Here is an 18,516-nt window from a genome sequence, read left to right on the forward strand (position 1 = left end):
CCAGGGTGTTTTGTACGAAATTAGGACGAAAAGCGAATGTCCGGGGCTTAAACCGGGTTGGCGAGTACGGGAGACCCAACTAGGACAGCTGGAAAACCTTGGTTCCAAACCAATGGTGCAAATGGGCTTCGGGAGTAATCTGAGAAGCGGACGGAACACCGATTAATAGCATCTATTGACGTCTGGGTCGATAGAATTATTTGAGAAACAGTTTAGCTGGATTGCTGTCCCGGCGACCTAGATCAGGCGGTTCTGTCCTCCCTGGTCGGTGTCCATCGACCTACCTAATGTGGCATAGATGAGGAACATTGATACGAACGGACACCGAAATCCGTAAGGGCTAAAAAATAAAAATGAGACTACAAAAAGACATACAAAGGAGGGTGAGTATAAAAAGAATAATAAGAGAAGCAGTTCACTTAATTAAAATAGAACTAGAAAGAATTATTTCAAGTCATTAAACTACTATGAAAAAAGTCACAACATGATCGCCATTAGATTCAATTCTGAGCCGTATCTGATAACGTCTCTACTCACCGTGTTGCACCATTTCAAGCACTTCAGTCAGAGAGACATGAAGGACCAATAGATTCCAGTCATGTACAGCTTTCTTTAACACCACGATATCGTGTTATACAGTGACCACCTCCGCTTTTTCCAACCAGTCCCAGCGTTAGCAAATAATGCACGATGTGGAACTCCATAGGCATATATTCTTAGTACCTGTCCAAGCTACCGAAGTTGGTATTCCAAGATAGTGACACTAATTGAATTATCGTCCCTGTGCCCGAACACACGATGCCAAACCTCTGCATTACTAACATGGCGTTACCACTGGATGTCAGCAATCCTTCGGAGACAACGATGATCAAACACAGAAAGTCGTCTAACATCCTCAACTCGGAGAGGCCAGGTTTCACAAGCATAGAGCACAACTGCTCTCATCGACGCGTTGTAGATCTGACCTTTTTCAGCCAAACTAACATCGCGAAGGCGCCAAACGTTAGTATAAGCCGCTCTGGCTTTCACTATACGTGAACTGGTCTCATCTCTCATGCGACCACCAGCACTTACGCAGCTAAGCAGATACATTAACTTCTCGACCCCGTCTATCCCCTCGCTACCCAGGGTGAGTGCAGTATCTGGGCAGATGGAAAGAAAACTTGTAGTACTTTACTAGAGTCTTGAATATGAGTCTCGGATAGACAACAGATATCGATATTATGAATTTATAAAGATATAGCCAACCCTATCTGTTGTCCGATCCGCATTAACGTTGAAGGGGGCCAGTTTGAATGGTATACGTGGTTTCAGAAAGACTGTTTAAGTATTCGTAGTCGGATGTAGCGTTCAACTTTCGACCAAAAAGCGGTTTGAGAACGCTTGGTTGGGAGAGGGTTTTCAACAATAAACAAACTGCTGTATGGGTTGAAAAATAAGGGAGTAAACAAAATATGAAAAGAAGAGAATATAGACGTGATGTAATATAAAATAATAACGAATGTTTCGGAATAATTGTAAATACAATTTCTGAAAATGTAAATTGGAGGGAGAGTATTTTTTCAGTTCTAACCATTATTTGATTTGTGTGCGAGCTAGAGGGCAGTCGCCAAGCCTTTGAGCTAGATGCCTAATTCACGAGGCAGCGGAGCAACGTAATGAGACGATATCTCATGGTAGCGGGTGACCAAGAATAGGTTTACACGCCATTTGCTCCTTTGGGATCTTGAGCCCCATTTGCATAAATAGTTTGGAATAAAGGTTTTCTAACTCTCCTAGGTGGATCCTCCGTACTCACGAACCCGGTTTAAGCTCCGGACGTTCGCTTTTCGTCCCAATTTCGTAAACAACACCCTGGTCGCGATAAGGCGGTGAGTAGGACTTCCCTAACAGTGGATATATGAAAGCATTATGAGTGGGTGAACGGATTCACCACCCTCGTTCGTACTAGAGGATTCGGGAGGTGTTCACTTCTATATAAACATACCCTTCTGATAGATGATAAGTTTACATTTGTTTTGAGGAGGATCAGTCGCTATCCAAGTTTTAATAATGGAACTTGAAGAGCGCGGATCAATCCTGTGGCACAACCACATAGATACCCAGAACCCCGTAAAATGCCAATGATTTGACTATTAAAAATAATAATTTAAGAATGGTAACTGAAAAATTACATTTATTACAGAAAGGGGCAAAATAAATTACCTCCTTTTCAGCAGCACCTATTAGATTTTTAGCTTCGCGTCCAATTTTTTCCATAGGTATAACTGATTTGGGAGTTATGCGATTAAATGCTTTATTTTTTGAAATAGACTGAGGGTGCGAAGACGGTGGAAGTTGAGATCCATTCTCGTTCATAAGTTTACCCAAACATTCGAATCCATAGAAATAAGTATTTTTTGAAGGTAACAAACCCTCTCGTTTCATTCGTTCCAGTAATTTAATGTATCCACTCCAGTCACCCTAAAATAATGAAAAAGTGCAAAAAGGACTTGTAATATTTATATTAGTTGTATAACCATAGTCTATTATCTTTTAAGGGGTGATGGGTCGATTTAGAACCACATAAAAAATATACATGACTTATTTTTGTATAAGTTTGGATCAAAATGGCTTTATTTGATGGTTCATCTAACAATAAAACAATGAAGACCATTCACTTTGCAAACCGTCGCTTATAATCTGGACAAATTCTGATTAGTGTAGGCAAACAGAAGTTATACGTTCGTCAACTTCGTACACCAACAACAATGGACAGAAAGACACATTCAAGACACTAAGTTAATTTAAAAGAGCTTCACGTTTTGGTTAACAAGGGATAGTTACTGATATTTTATACATTAACGTACTATAATTATGAACAATAATTTTTCGGAAAGGCTATCAAGTACTAATGCACTATTAGTACCGGAAGGTCCAATGTAAGTGACAATCTGAGTTGATGGCACTCCAAATAGTAATTATCATAAATTCCTTGAAAACTAGGTGGAGGACAATTTAACTGATCCATTGTCTCACAAATATCAATCAGAATGTGATATCCTCCTTGGCTGATGATTGCCTATCTACATTTCATTAGGCTTAGACAATCTATTTTAAGGCCTTTCCAGAAATGAAGGCTAAGTTGTTGGGAAAGGTCCTGTAGTTCGACAGTATTCCATGGGATGAATGTTACCACCGACTACGAATACTGAAACAGTATCTCTAGAACCGCGGCTATATGATGTTAGGTTATAAAGCCCCATCAAAGTGTGAAGAAATCGGTGTGAAAAACGATGTCATTTGTTATCTTCTACTCCCCTGCACGTTGCAGCCCGGATGCGATCGAGGATAAATTGTACCATCAGTTAAGTGATCTTCATAAAGGGCGTTCAACAGATAACATGTCGATGTCTTAACGATGGACCATCTACTCAAACTTTGCACAGACCACGACCCGTTCCTGGCTGACACTAAATGTCAGCACAGTAGGTGGAGTTATTCGAGAAACACTTAAGCTGGTCTGCTGTCCCAGCGACCTCGACCAGACTGTTCTGTTCCCTCTGGACAGGAGACAAAAGCCCCCAAGGAACTCTAGGAACCACCAAGCCCAGATGACCTACTCTTGGGGCTCTTTAAGTGCTGTTGCAACCTTCTGACTATTGAACTAAGTTGTTTGCAAAATTTTGTGAATTAGAGGATCGATAGTCAATCCTAACTTTTAAAGGTATTTGTCACTTATTCAAGTCTACTTCCGATTGAATCGAAACTATTGGCTTGCGTCACACTTCGTAGATTATTCAAAACCGGAGAAAGATTGACTCACGAGGAACAGGCCGGTTCGCATTCTGATCGAGGATGTATTGATCATATCTTGACCCTCCGCTTAATTTTAGAACACTGTCATACTTGTTACAGGCCAACAATTGTAGTGTTTCTTGACATTAAGGCCGTCTTCGGTTCGTTGGACAGAACTGTTCTCTGGGATTGTCTATTGAAGAAATGTGTGCCTGAGAAGCTTACTAACACCTTGGAGGGTCTATATACAAATATCCTATGCAGAGTGATGGCGTACGACTACCTCTTCCCATTGTTCCATTCAAGCAGTAGGGTTGCCCAATCTCACCACCCCTCTTCAACTTTTCCATTGATGCCGTTCCGGAAACAGCTCTGATGGATGTAGGTAATGGTGGTGTGAATCTGTTGCTTAGAGAAAGACTTTTCGACCTTGAGTGTGTGGACGATATTGTCTTACTATGCGATGATACCCAAGTCATGCAATCCGCACTTAGTCAATTGACAAATAGTGTCCATAGGTGTGGTATGTGCTTTGCACCTTCGAAGTGCAAAGTACTTTTACAAAACTGTCAGAACCCAGATACTGCACTCACCCTGGGTAGCGAGGGGATAGACGGGGTCGAGAAGTTAATGTATCTGCTTAGCTGCGTAAGTGCTGGTGGTCGCATGAGAGATGAGACCAGTTCACGTATAGTGAAAGCCAGAGCGGCTTATACTAACGTTTGGCGCCTTCGCGATGTTAGTTTGGCTGAAAAAGGTCAGATCTACAACGCGTCGATGAGAGCAGTTGTGCTCTATGCTTGTGAAACCTGGCCTCTCCGAGTTGAGGATGTTAGACGACTTTCTGTGTTTGATCATCGTTGTCTCCGAAGGATTGCTGACATCCAGTGGTAACGCCATGTTAGTAATGCAGAGGTTTGGCATCGTGTGTTCGGGCACAGGGACGATAATTCAATTAGTGTCACTATCTTGGAATACCGACTTCGGTAGCTTGGTCAGGTACTAAGAATATATGCCTATGGAGTTCCACATCGTGCATTATTTGCTAACGCTGGGACTGGTTGGAAAAAGCGGAGGTGGTCACTGTATAACACGATATCGTGGTGTTAAAGAAAGCTGTACATGACTGGAATCTATTGGTCCTTCATGTCTCTCTGACTGAAGTGCTTGAAATGGTGCAACACGGTGAGTAGAGACGTTATCAGATACGGCTCAGAATTGAATCTAATGGCGATCCTGGTGTAACTTTGTTTAGTTTCTTCATAATAAGTGAACGTAAATTCTTTAACTGAAAGAATTCTAAACCAGCTGTTTCTTCCATTATTATTATTAACTCGCTGTACGCAATAATTTCTGTTCGCTGTTTCTCTTTCATTATACGCAGGTTACGTGCTCTATCACTTCACAACCTCACTCTTATTGTGTGGCGTATATGTATTCGGTAATCCCGTTGTACCAATATTTATGTGTTCAAATAAGTTAATTAATAAATATGATGTGAATTGCAAAAGTTTTTAGTATTATGAACGAACTTATCATCGTTGTCTAGTACTTTCATGAAGGAGGTTTGAGGTGATGGGACTAATTTCAGATTGAAAAAATTGATGAACAAAATGCGAATCGAGAGTGGGGAGAGTCCGCTCTCCCTCTCGAAATACTCTCACATGGCTACGCGTATAAAGCCTCTGCTAAGGAAGTCCTACTCACTGACTTCTCGTGACGGGGGTGTTGTTTACGAAAATGAGAGGCGAATGTCCGGCGCTTTGACCAGATTCCAAACCAATGGTGCACATTGGCTCCAGTTTCCTGAGGGAACAAATGGCGTATGAACCAATTGCTGGTAACCGGCTTCCATGCGGCTGCGTCTCCTCACGATGCTCCACTGCCATGTGGATCAGACCTTCTGGTCGAAGGCTCGGGGAGTGGTCCCCTGAGTAAACCACCTGCTTCGGTTTGGGCACCCGGGCAGTATCACAGCCCTCACACATATCGAATGAAATTTGTGTGGCGCATATGTATTTGGTGCCTCTTTGTACCAATATCTGTGTGTTGAAATAAATAAATAAATAAAGAACCGACAGATAAGCGGAATTATGCGATATTGCTGAGTGATGGCTACTTACAAGATTGTATTATTTAACTGCAGCCTCGAATGATTAGAAATCAAGAAGACTATTGGCCAGACAAATATATTTCCTTGTGGTAAAATAATATGCTTATAAGCAGAATATTAACAAAAAATAGATATGATAAAATGTCATAGGAGATTGGAGGAAATTAGCTTGCGGACTACTCATTCATCAAGCACTTAAAATGTGACTCTTAGGACTAACATTTAGGTATTGTGTCAAGTACCCTACATATAACATCGGCACTGCTCACTTGGTTGTGTCACAACGCGTGACAGACGCTTCGAATATGCATTTGGTAGAAAAGTGCGGCCCACGGGTGTTTTAATTATGTTTTACAACCAAAGGTAAGACAGAGTTGACTGAATTCATTATCTGCGAGAGTTCTTTGGTACAGTGAAGAATTCCTCATGTTGGAGTTTTAACTTGAAGTTCCTGCTAATGAACATGGAGAATTCAAGTCCCGAAAAAAACAGATTTTAGGTCGTAAATATTGTCTTACTATCGGTGACCAGTCGAAAAGAAATATATTGAATCATGTATCTTAAATATTCCTAAGAATATTTAATGTTTAAACAGTCGACGAGTGTATAAAATAAACGTGCTATGTGGAGATGCAATCTGATACAAGCTTTTAAGTGCTACTTAGTTAAACACGATGGAAATGGAAAAAAACCGAATGACTCACACATTTTGCGTAATAATTTGCTAGCTTTTCGTAAACCATTGAGGTCTGTATAATATGGCCACGTCGAAATCCTTTAGCTGTTCGCGATTCTTTGTAAACGGAATCACAAAACCGTAGAAAATTAAAAACCTGAAAGAAACGAGATTATAGAAAGTTGACTTTTATAGGATACGTTGTGTACAAATTACCACATGTCTTTAAGAAAAATCGCTGCTCCAATAATTGCCAGGACTCATAAGACAAGTATACATTTGTGTACGTGATTTTGAGTCACCCTGTGCATGAGGGCTAGTGATACTACTCGACTCTTCAAAGAGCAGTAGGTGGGGCGGCACGCGAACTTGTGGCTGTGATTGAAAGCTGGATGCCTTAGTCACTAAGTCACCGCTCAACAGATTGCATTTAGTTGTTTAGTTGAAACGGACTAAACTCCAAAATCGTTTAATTAAGTTGTTACACTAATGCCCGAAGCTTGATCAATAAGCGATCGGAACTAGGTGTAAAGATTGACTCTACAAAGCCAGACATAATCGCAGTCACAAAAACCTGGTTGACACAGTCTATAGATAGTATGGACCCTTATTTCGAGGGTTTTATGTTAGTAAGGGCCGGCAGAATACAAAAGCGTAAAGGAGGGGGAGTGGCTCTATTCATTAGGAATGCTACCCCATTTGCGATTATCGACAGTGTATCCCATGAGAGTGGGACGTATGAATTAGTTAGTTGCCTCTTGAAATGCAAGGGACAAGAGCTGCTGGTTTGGTCTATCGCAGTCCAAGCTGTAGGGTAAATGAGGTCCTGCTAGGCAGTCTCAATACTTGGTCACAAAGTGGTCGATGTCTAATCCTAGGGGACTTTAATGCATCAGTGGTAGACTGGGAAAATCTGCGAACTGAATCGTCAGATAATTCCTTCGATCAGGAACTAGGTGATGCGGTTATCACATGTGCCCTGGTGCAACATGTGAAAGAAGCGACCCGGTACGACCCGGGCACTGAATCATCCTAACTAAATCTTATGTTGACTCACTATGAGGATGACGTTGTGAACCTCCATTACATGCCACCCCTAGGTAAAAGTGGTCACAGTTTTAAATTTTGACTTCCATGTAACTGTCAATCACGAGCACGCGTCAGCTCAATCCAGAACTAACGTCTGGAAAGCAAACATACCAGATATCATGCACTCAGCATCTTTAGTAGTTTGGACAATAGAGCCAAAGTCCTCAATTGAAACGGCTTAGGACGCATTTCGAAGTTTATACTTAAAAGTTACCGCACCGCACATCCCTTGGACTATATCAAGGGGGCCGAGAAACTTTCTACCATTGTTCAGTAGGGAGGTTCGCATCCATCTCCGCAAGAGAAGAAAAATGTGGGATAGATTTAGGTTGCTGGGGACTGATGAGACGAAATATCAGTACCGAAAAGCTCGGAATAACTGTGCCTCGACCCTCCGTAAGTCTAGAAAGTTAGGGAATCCATAGAATGTCCTAAACGCTTGTATTCGTAAATAAACCAGAGGACAAAAAGAAGAGATATTCCTGCATTATAGGGAGACAGTACTGCCGCATCATTAGTGGAAGACGACTTTGGTAAGGCTTAAATGTTCTCGAACTACTTTATCAATGTATATAACATAAAAGCACTCTTCCCGTCAGCGCATACAAATCCCCCCGCACATGCACTGGACGTGACCATTAAAGAACTCGATGCATCCTAGGCGACTGAAGGAATTATCTAACTTCGTTGCGAACCCTTTAAGTATATGCTTTAATCTATCCGTAACGCAGGGTCGGTTACCAAAAGACTGGAAGAACGCCATAGCAAGTCCTGTCTTCGAAACAGTTACGAAACATAAACCTGAGAATTACCGACTCGTTAGCTCAACTAGTGTGGTTGTTAAAATCTTAGAAAAGATTATTTGGAAGGAGCTGTTTAAGTACCTCAATGAAAACCGGATCCTTTCGGAGAAACAGTATGGTTTTAGAATAAGTTATTCTTGTCTCACTAACTTATTAGTCGCTTGTGAAAGCTGGTGAGCTCTTAAGGACCAAAAGTTACGTGTAGACGTAGCCTACATTGATTTCAGCAAAGCTTTTGACAAAGCTCCACACAATCGGCTGTTATATAAGCTAAGGGATGCTAGAATTGGAGACAATCTATTAATGTGGATAAAAGACTTCCTAGTTCGGGTGAATTCAAAGTTGTCTAGCTGGGAAGCCGTACTTAGTGAAGTGCCCCAGGGTACAGTTTTGGGGCCAGTGTTGTTCCTCTTGCATGAAAATGACCGTCCTCGTCTACTATCATCATCGGTTTTGCTATATGCTGAAGATGTCAAGATATGGAGGACGATACGAAGTAAGGGTGATAGCTTAGAACTCCAAAACGACCTGGAGAAATTATCTGAATGATCTTCAACCTGGCAGTTGCCGACAAATACTTCCAAGTGTATTGTGATGCATATCAGTCATCAAGGCACAGATACATGCACGATAAATAACACTGAGCTACACACAATCACTTACGAGTCATCGTTAGCCAAGACTTCAAGACTACTGCACGCTGACGTGCAATAGCCCCCAAAGGTTCTAGAACTTTATGGTCAATACGTAGGGCCTTTAGTCATGTCGACGCTAAAACGTTTTTGACTTTGTATACGGTGTTCGTACGTCCTAAACTTGAGTAGTGCATACAAGCGTCTAGCCCCTGCCTAAAAAAAGACGGTGAACTTCTGGAAAAGGTTCAGAGAACAACAACTAAGCTGATTCTCGGAATAGAGAAGCTTTCGTATGATACTCGACTGGCCAAGCTAAACCTATTTCCGTTGTCGTGTCGTAGAACTAGAGGTGACTTGATTAGTTTTCAAATTGCTTAGTGATAAACTTGCACCTGATATGTCCTTATTTTTCTTGTCTTCAAAAACAGAGGATTTACGAGGACACTCTAGAACACTTCACAAGCTCAGAACAAATTAGTTGTCAGCTGACTATCGACTTTCTCATCGCATCATTAACGAGTGGAATTCATTAACTCAGCACATGGTTGAGGCTCCATCCGTCGACTCTTTCAAAAGAAAGTTGGATCAACTGACAGACCACCATTTCCAGGACTAGCACAGATGATCAAGCCTCCTGTCCTTTCCAAACTGAAACTGAAAACTATTTGTTCATTATAAACAGTAGGTTCTTTTCCAGAATAGTGATAATCGTAATAGTTTAGATAGTGCTGAAAGTTTGAACAAAGAGCTACTCTCAAGAGCTAGAGACATCCTGTCTGAGAACTTAGAAGATCTTATATTCGAAAGCGATTTACCTGGAAATAAATATCATGGACTCCAGCCAAAACGTCGGACTTATTTTCTCGTTTTACAAACAAATTGATAGTTAGGTCTTGACAACGAAATCTAAAGATTCAGTCCGTATTAGCTCTTGACACACTAACTAATACTGATTTTAACCGCAATTCAAAGGGTAAGAACTTGTGATGCAATATACTATTCTTCTTAAGATTACAGGACATTTACTTGGTTAGTCGGTCAGTATACAGCCTGAGGCAAGTGTGCTTCAGATCTAGTCAGCATCATACAACTAATAAACAGAGATATATATTTAACCAAGATTGAAAGACCTCTAGTTTAGAGATAATGAAGAACAAACTTGTTTTAATAGCGCTGAGTCTTTTGCCTGACTATATGCTATGGAGATTAGACTAAACAGCAGCGCGAAACAGCACAATCGAACGTTCTATTAACTGAAATGTCAACGAGACCATTCCACATGATTTTGAGAAACCTGTGAACTATAAGTAACCCACTTAAACGGTCAAATAACTGACCTTTAACATTTTTCAGGTAAGATCATACTATGTAAAATCTCAAAACATTAACCTTTTTTAATTTTAAATCTAACGACTAATCACTAAATGACATATGAAAAAGAGCGATTAGCGTAATTTGACCTAGCAATAACCACCTTACTTTAAATATACAGATTAAGCACCAAAACACTGACCTCTCCTGACGCAATACTTGAATCCAAGAATCCTGCTAGTTTGATATTGAAATTAAAAATTTTTGAAAGCTGAGCAGAGAAACTATGCGGGAAACCGGGTTCTGAAATATGACTGTCAAGAAAGTGTGGGTCCTTGTCCAGTTTTATTTCAAGAATGCGAGACCACTCGGGAAAATTCGCCATCCAAAACTGTTTGCAACACTTTGTGATTGTTTGGAACCTAGGAGGAATGTGCTTGGAAGTTAGAGCACACTCAGATTGTTTGATAAGTATAGCCGCATTAAGCGATAGTTCATCAATCTGAGGATTGTCCCTTTTCTTAACAGTCAGAACTTTGGATTCATGTGGTTTTTGGGAAAAAGGGTCGTTGTTTTGAAGTCCTAAAAGTTTGATTAGTACTTTAAAGCAAATTTTATTTGACGTCCTTACTTGGTGATGCTCCATATGCATACGTTGAGTATTTAAGTGCAGTCTTGATATATGACGGCCGATAAGAATGAGAAAACATATAAATTCAGAAATGTGTTTTCCCCGAAAGTTAATGTAGTCAGGGAAACTATTCGCAAGGCACGCGACGTAGCGCTACCTCCGAAATTGCTCCGAAAACTCAGAGGTTAATCCAATATCCAATATCCTAGCGACTAATTTGCATCAATCAATTGGTTTTTTAGTGTTTACTTCTCGTTGTTAAACAGAGTTTTTAAATATTTTGATTGCCTTTAAGGATATTTGTCAATTTTCTTGGTCGCGATTTTCGAACGGGAAGTTTAGTCCTAACGTGATTTGCATATATCAAACTTTTGCTGTGTTCTTACGCAACAAAAGTACTATTTCAGTTCTAAAAAATCTATCCTGAGCTATACGTTCGGTAGATTACTTTTTTTGAGTTTCACTATATTTAATAGTTACCTGTGGTTTTGCCTCAGCTTACTATTCGGTTTTTTTTGTTTTTCACGTATAGACTAGTTTCAGTTTACATCACTCGTTTTGTCCGTTTTTGTCCGTTTTCAGTGTGCATTTTAGTGTTTTTTTTTAAAAAGGTCTTAAGCTTTGCCAGAATCTATAACATAGTTTGCTTCAACACCGTCATGAAAAACTCATGCAAACGTCCGGGATGCCGTTTTGCTGTCACAACTGGCATGCAGTGTGACAACTGCAAAGGTTGGTTTCACGAAGCATGCACAAATCTGACAGCAACTGCTTACAACAAACTCAGCAAGTCAGACCAAAAGTGGGTATGTGTCACGTGCAACACGGACGCAGTAGTCTTGCTGAGTAACATCATTGTCCTACTGACAGGTCTTCGAAACAAGCTGTCAGTTAACTTGGAATACGACAGTAAAAAAACCGATATACAAACAAGAGCGCGCAACGGACTCAAAAATAGGGATGTCGATAGGTATGTCATCGATGGAGCATCCATCAACACTAACGACGACGTGTCGAGGCTCAGTACCATCATTACGTCGACGGTACTAGACTCCCTAGGCAAACTCGGGTCTCCCAGCTCAGGGTCGCTGAACACAACAGTGGTTCCCAAAACCCTGCAGGCGATTCGACCCGCGTTAAGAGAGCCCAAAAGAACCAGGCATCACCGCCTAAGCCGAGCAACCCAAGTGTTGCTGCACGGAAAATAACTGGTGATTTAGTCGCACAGTCTACCCCCAAGACTGTTCGTCCGGTCAATAAAGAGCCCAAGATTCATAAACGCACACTGACCTCCAAAAAACAAGTTATTAAACCTGAACCCATCGTGAAACCTGGTAAATTAACAACAGTTCGTGACGATTCTCTCATTATCATGAACCTCGTCGACAATCCTGACCTTCCTCTCAGTCTGCAGGATAAAAACGACAGGATGCTGTGGGGTGAATTGAACAAAAGCTCGAACTTCCTAGAATAGAGCCTTTGACGGTCACCCGGCTCACTCGAGGAAAGGATTCTAAGCATCTAAATCACCCGAGGCTTCTCCGAGTAACACTTAAGAATGCTACCGACGTAGAGGACGTCTTGCTAGCAAGTCACTTACTGAAATCAGATGGTAACGTAAGAATATTGCCCGACATACCGTACTCTGAGCGCAATATCATACGAAACGTCCCTAAAGAATCTCGCGAGAAGTTCTTCCGCGGAAGAAACATAATTGTCCAAGGTATACCGGAAAATGCAGACCCTACTCAATCAAATTCTGACATCAGGGAATGGAAATTCATCAAACAGTCCTTGAGGCTCAAACACATACTGACTCAGCATGTGACGAGACTAGCCAAGAAGGACGGTGATCCTAGACCTCGTCTGATGAAGATAACCTTCCCATCTTCTCACATGGCGGCTGCAGTTCTGGAAGCATTTCGTGCCAACAGACGTCGATTGCCACCTGGAATCCACATGCACCCGGATAGGCCATACGAAGTCAGGACCAAGAACAAAGGCAAGCTGGAGCTGACCATTCCACTTGTGGACTGTCTAAACGATAAAAAAACGTGTAAAGGACAGGGCCTACCACCTCGGCAAACCTCATATAGGTGGGCTACCTGTCCATTCACATAAGGTTCATACAGAAAAACAGGACGAAGCTCATGCGTTCCAAATTGAAAGCATAAACTGCTTATATACGAACGCCGCGAGTTTACCAAACAAACTGGATGAACTACGTGAACTTAGCGACGCTAACAAGGCCCATCTGATAGGAATATCTGAAACCTGGACATCTTCTCAGTTCTCGGATCAAGAGTTAGCATTGCCTGGGATGACTTTGTTCCGCAACGACAGAAAAATAGGAATTGGGGGCGGAGTAGCCATATACATAAGCTCTTGCTTGGAGGTGCACCAGGTTCACAACCTCGAGTTTAACAATCTTGAGGAATCCATATGGTGCTCTGTAAGGTTGTCTAGTACTTCCAGGTGTCTAGTCGGAGTCATTTACAGGAAGCCAACTGCCGACACCGAGTACGATAGTCGTATGCTGGAAGGACTATCCCGCTCTATCCGTCTCGGTTTCACACACATCCTGATTCTAGGGGACTTTAATCTCCCTAGAGTCAACTTCGCGGAACACACGTACACTGGAGGCGACAACTCAACTGAAGCTCGGTTCTTCAACCTCATCGATAACTTGGGCTTATATGAAAATGTGAGGTCGGCAACTCGTTGGAGAAACAGTCAGACACCATCGCGCTTAGACTGTGTATTCACTAACGAAGAATTCCTAGTCGACAACCTCTCAATCCTGGCTCCTCTGGGAAAAAGCGATCATGCCGTCATAGCCTTCAGTTTTGTCATCAAAACTAAGCTAAGGTATCCCAACAATAATTTGCGATGGAATTTTAAACGGCTGAATGTGCGAGCTCTACATGACTATCTACAACAGGTGGCTTGGGATGTTCACCCTCAAATCGATGTGGATGGTCATTGGGACTTCTTGCTGCACACGCTCTTACGTGCTACAAACCATTCAGTTCCTCAAACGGTTCCCAAAAGCTTCAAGCCACCTACAGTAATCAAGAACCGTACCCTCCGCCTCCTAAGCCGCAAACGGCACTGTTGGGCGGAATACAAACGAACTAATAACGATGGAGCGTATAGGCAATACAAACATATCAGGAACACATGCACGAAGGCTATAAGAGAAGACAGGCTTCAGTACCAAACAAAGCTTATGGACAAATTCGCCTCTAACCCTAGAAGCCTATTCCGTTATGCAGCCTCTCTTCGTCAAGCCAAAACAGGAGTTTCTCAACTGCTAGGTCCTAACGGCCCGACCAACAACGATGGCGACGCCGCTAACCTTCTGGCGGCCCATTACTCTCAAACATTTCAACCGGCTGATATCAACTTTATTGACGACAGTTTCATCTGCAATTCCACAGGACTTTCTGAAGTGGACCTAAGCGCTGACTTGGTGTTCCGGAAACTGCAGCACTTACGACTTGACACTTCTCCTGGCCCGGATATGGTTCATCCTGCCATACTGAGGGAGGCAGCCTCAATCCTGGCAACGCCGCTTAGCGTGATGTTTTCACACTCGCTTAGCCGAGGCAAACTACCGGAAAATTGGAAGTTGGCTCACATCACACCAATTTTCAAAGGTGGTCGACGCAATGAACCTTCAAGTTACCGGCCGGTAGCTCTTCTGTCGTTACCTTCAAAACTCATGGAGTCCCTGATATGCGACGGTTTAAATGACTACCTACTGTCCTTAAATTTCTTCTCACCCCAACAGCATGGTTTCAGGAAGGGTTACTCTTGTATAACCAACCTGCTGACTGCGGTGGACAGATGGACAAGCATCCTCGATCGCAAGGGAAAGGTTGATGTCATTTACCTTGATTTCTCAAAAGCTTTTGATAAGGTTAACCACTTGTGTCTTATCAACAAGCTCAAACGACTAGGTATCAAACCACCTCTAATCGACTGGCTTACTTCATACCTAAAAATCGACACTTTAAGGTTAGGGTTAATTTCACTTTATCTCAAGCTATGGAATGTTCTAGTGGGGTCCCCCAGGGCTCAGTACTAGGGCCTCTTCTCTTCTTGATTTACATAAATGATCTTCCTCAACAGGTAACGTCAGACTTATTACTTTTTGCCGACGACGTGAAACTTTGGAGAGAGATACGCAACCAAGACGATATACAGGCTCTTCAAGAGGATCTGACTCGACTTCATAGTTGGGCAGACGATAACGGACTTACCTTTAACACTTCTAAGTGTAAAGTAGTCCATCTGCGACATGTCGCAAACTACAGTTACAACTTAGGAAACTCCTCTCTAGTAGTATCCCAAGTCGAAAAAGATTTAGGAGTCCTGGTGCCCCATGACTTAAAGTCTTACGCTAACTGTGACAAAAATGCCTTCCGAGCAAACCTTGCACTGGTAACGTTGAGGCGCATTTTTGGTCAGTTTGACGGAAGAACTTTCCACACAATCTTCAATAGTTTCATCCGTCCCCATTTAGAGTACGGAAACATAGTACTCCCCCCCTCACTCCAAAAGGATAAGGTCACTTTGGGGCGTATCCAACGGCGAGCCACGAAATCAGTTCGAGGACTCAAATCTAAGCCTTACGAAGAACGCCTCCGTTCACTAGACCTTTACCCACTAGAATATAGGCGTCTTAGAGGTGATTTATTAATGGCTTATAGTATTCTTAACACTTCTGGACATCCTCTTAAACACCTACTTAAGCTTAGTTCGAACAATAACCTAAGGGGTAACACCCAGAAACTGGAAACACAACATAGCAAGACGGAATGTAGACACAACTTCTACTCCTTAAGAGTTGTCAAAAGCTGGAATTCGCTGCCGGCCGAGCTAGTCCAAGCGACTTCTCAGGAGTCCTTCAAGAGGCAACTTGACCTATTCTTAAGGACCAAGGACAGCATCGCACTATGATTTACCAATTTCTTTTCCTCTTTTATTGTTAACATACCTAGGTTCCTGCCTGGAGGATTTGGTGATCCCCTGCTACTAGACACGGAAGCCTGTTAAGCGAAAGCTTCTTCTATTCCGTCCACAACCATTTGAACCATTTGAACCATTTGAACGGTGGTATAAATAATAGGTAATTAGTTTTATGATTTCTAGCTTGCCAAATGACTGGGATAGCCTCGAGGGGGATTGACGTTTTTAAACCTTCTGTATGAACGGAATGTGTTAAGGAAAGTAGACGTATTATTATCAAAGGCTGGTTTTCAGCACCCATCAGTTTTTGAAACAGAAAAGAACACAAAATATCATTGAAGATGGCACAGGTATTCAGTGTTTGACAACGCTTTTACCAGCAACACCTTCTAATATGATTTGTACCCACCAAGAGAAATCAAAAGACAGAGTCGAGGAGATCGGAAGAGTGTATTTGGCGATTACCAATATATCGGAATTCTCTGATCCAATCTGGCTAGCGATTGCGGTTGATGTTGAGCACAGCGTTACCACACGTGATCTGGTGCGGACGCATGACCGAGCGCCTTCAGCTAGATGAGTCCACTAAAACATATGGTCAGCATCCAATGTCGAAAACTTACAGAGCTATTTATTTCGGGGATTTATTTACTGCTACAGATCACTCCCCCCTAGTGGGGCAGTGACGACCCTAAGACGTGGCCAGCCAGAAGTTTAAGCCCAACGAGTCTGTCGTTGGTAAACACTCTTCTGATAGCTTACTAGGTTTAGCAGCGTCTGGTCGTCTTTCTTTACTATATGGGACCGAGGTACAACATAGTAAAAAAAATTACAATGAAAATTTTGACTCCTCGTAAACCTCATCGTTCTTCTCCAGCCGTCCTGGACAAGAAAAGAGAAAATGTAAGTGCGTATCGAAGCACACTCGTATGTGCGTAAAAGCACAATGTCGGCAAAAAATGGAAAATAAACTCAAGCACACGTAATAGCATTAAAAAAATATTTTGTTTGTTTTTTTTTGTTTGTTTTTTTTAAAAATAAAAATATGAATATATAAGCATATTAAATTTTTTTTAAATATCATAAATCGTAAAAAGAAAGATCGAGATAATATAAAATGTCGAGTAGTGCCTTACGTGCAGTAGTCGTTTAAATGTTCCGCCACATCATAAACTAACAAATTATTTTGACAAACTTGCGAGGGTAAACCACTCTTCAGAGTAAATGGTTCTGTATTCCTCTACCATTGTTGCTGACTTTGTTAGTTTGAGCGGACTCAACTAAATGAAGTTCAACTAGATGGTCCTAATCTCACACAGCAAACAGGGTTTACCAATGTGATCTTAATCATCATTATTTACCAAAACCACAGTTCTAAGTCAGTTTGTCTAAGCCAGACATATCTGCAGGGTTCGAAGTAAGGAAGTCATTGGTAAAGTTCAACGTGTACATAACCGATGAAGGTCATCTGTGTAGGTGTCCGTGGGCCTACTCGAATTGGACGGGAATGGTATAACCTTCTAGCCGTCGTCGAAGTCACAGTTCGTGGTTGATACACAACGTCGACTACTCTTCCGTTCTATTCAAGTTTTTCGGCCACCTTGATGACCATATAGAACGGACATAACTATACTACAGAAACGCATTGTTCAGAATAGTGATCACTGCCACACAGGCCAATTCATAGTGTGTAATTCATTAGTACTCTATGGTTGTCTTTGATTTTAACGAAGATTAGTGAACTGTTCGATTTTAAGTGACCCAACTACTCTATGACCTGGCTGTAGCCGTGGCATTTCATTTGCCCCACAAATGAATCAAATATTTTTAAATGATAAGACAACGCTGGCTCGACTCGAGAAACTTCAAAACTACAGTCGGACTGAAATAAAATAACAGCGTACATAAAATATAAAAACGAGAATAAGTAGATCGAGACAGAATTAAAGTGTGATGAAAAGAGAAATTTGACTCCGAGGAGAAAATAAGTCCACCATGATAAAAAATGAAAAGCGTGACTGGTTATGATAGAATTTTGATTGATTAGGGATCCTGTTCATGCCAGTACCAACGTCACAGAGGATATGGCGAGGGACAGTGGAATTTTCGTATTTGGAAAATAAATCAGCCGTCTGATGGAGTATATCAGAATAATTACTATATGCAAGCATGACAGACTTTTTATAAATAATGCAAAAGTTGACCAGAAGTTCTGGCAGCCTTGACCATAAAAACTGCTTCCTTTTTCTTATTGTAATGGTTAATAACTCCTCATAAGAAATAGTTTGGCATATGCTCTTAATCGGTACGTACGAGGTCACAATCCGCGGAAAAGTAATGGAGAGTAATGGAGTAGGAATATGGCTGTCTTTAGCACAATTAAACAAACGAGCACAGTAAAACAACCACTGGTACAATTGGCTATAATAATGGTTGTTTCCATTAAATCAGTCGCGTTCTCTTTATAAAAGTAGGTCACTACAGGAGCTCCGCCAGAAGGGGTTTAC

General features: G+C 41.6%; 1 protein-coding gene across 2 annotated transcripts in view; it reads right to left on the bottom strand.

Annotated features, from left to right (window-relative positions):
* Nucleotides 1-11,278, bottom strand: part of MS3_00001986 (uncharacterized protein) — a 51,252-nt gene extending 39,974 nt beyond the window's left edge. For both annotated transcript variants that reach the window (XM_051209531.1, XM_051209530.1), the window contains exons 1-4: nucleotides 11,036-11,278; nucleotides 10,607-10,986; nucleotides 6,595-6,723; nucleotides 2,206-2,463 (exon numbers count right to left, since the gene is read on the bottom strand). In XM_051209531.1, the coding sequence (XP_051074985.1) occupies nucleotides 2,206-2,463; nucleotides 6,595-6,723; nucleotides 10,607-10,986; nucleotides 11,036-11,114 (846 nt within the window). In that variant the 5' untranslated portion in view covers nucleotides 11,115-11,278. The remainder of the gene's footprint in view (nucleotides 1-2,205; nucleotides 2,464-6,594; nucleotides 6,724-10,606; nucleotides 10,987-11,035) is intronic.
* Nucleotides 11,279-18,516: the final 7,238 nt, after the last annotated feature.

This window comes from Schistosoma haematobium, chromosome 1 (genome assembly GCF_000699445.3).
Source record: "Schistosoma haematobium chromosome 1, whole genome shotgun sequence".
Taxonomy (NCBI): Eukaryota; Metazoa; Platyhelminthes; class Trematoda; order Strigeidida; family Schistosomatidae; genus Schistosoma; species Schistosoma haematobium.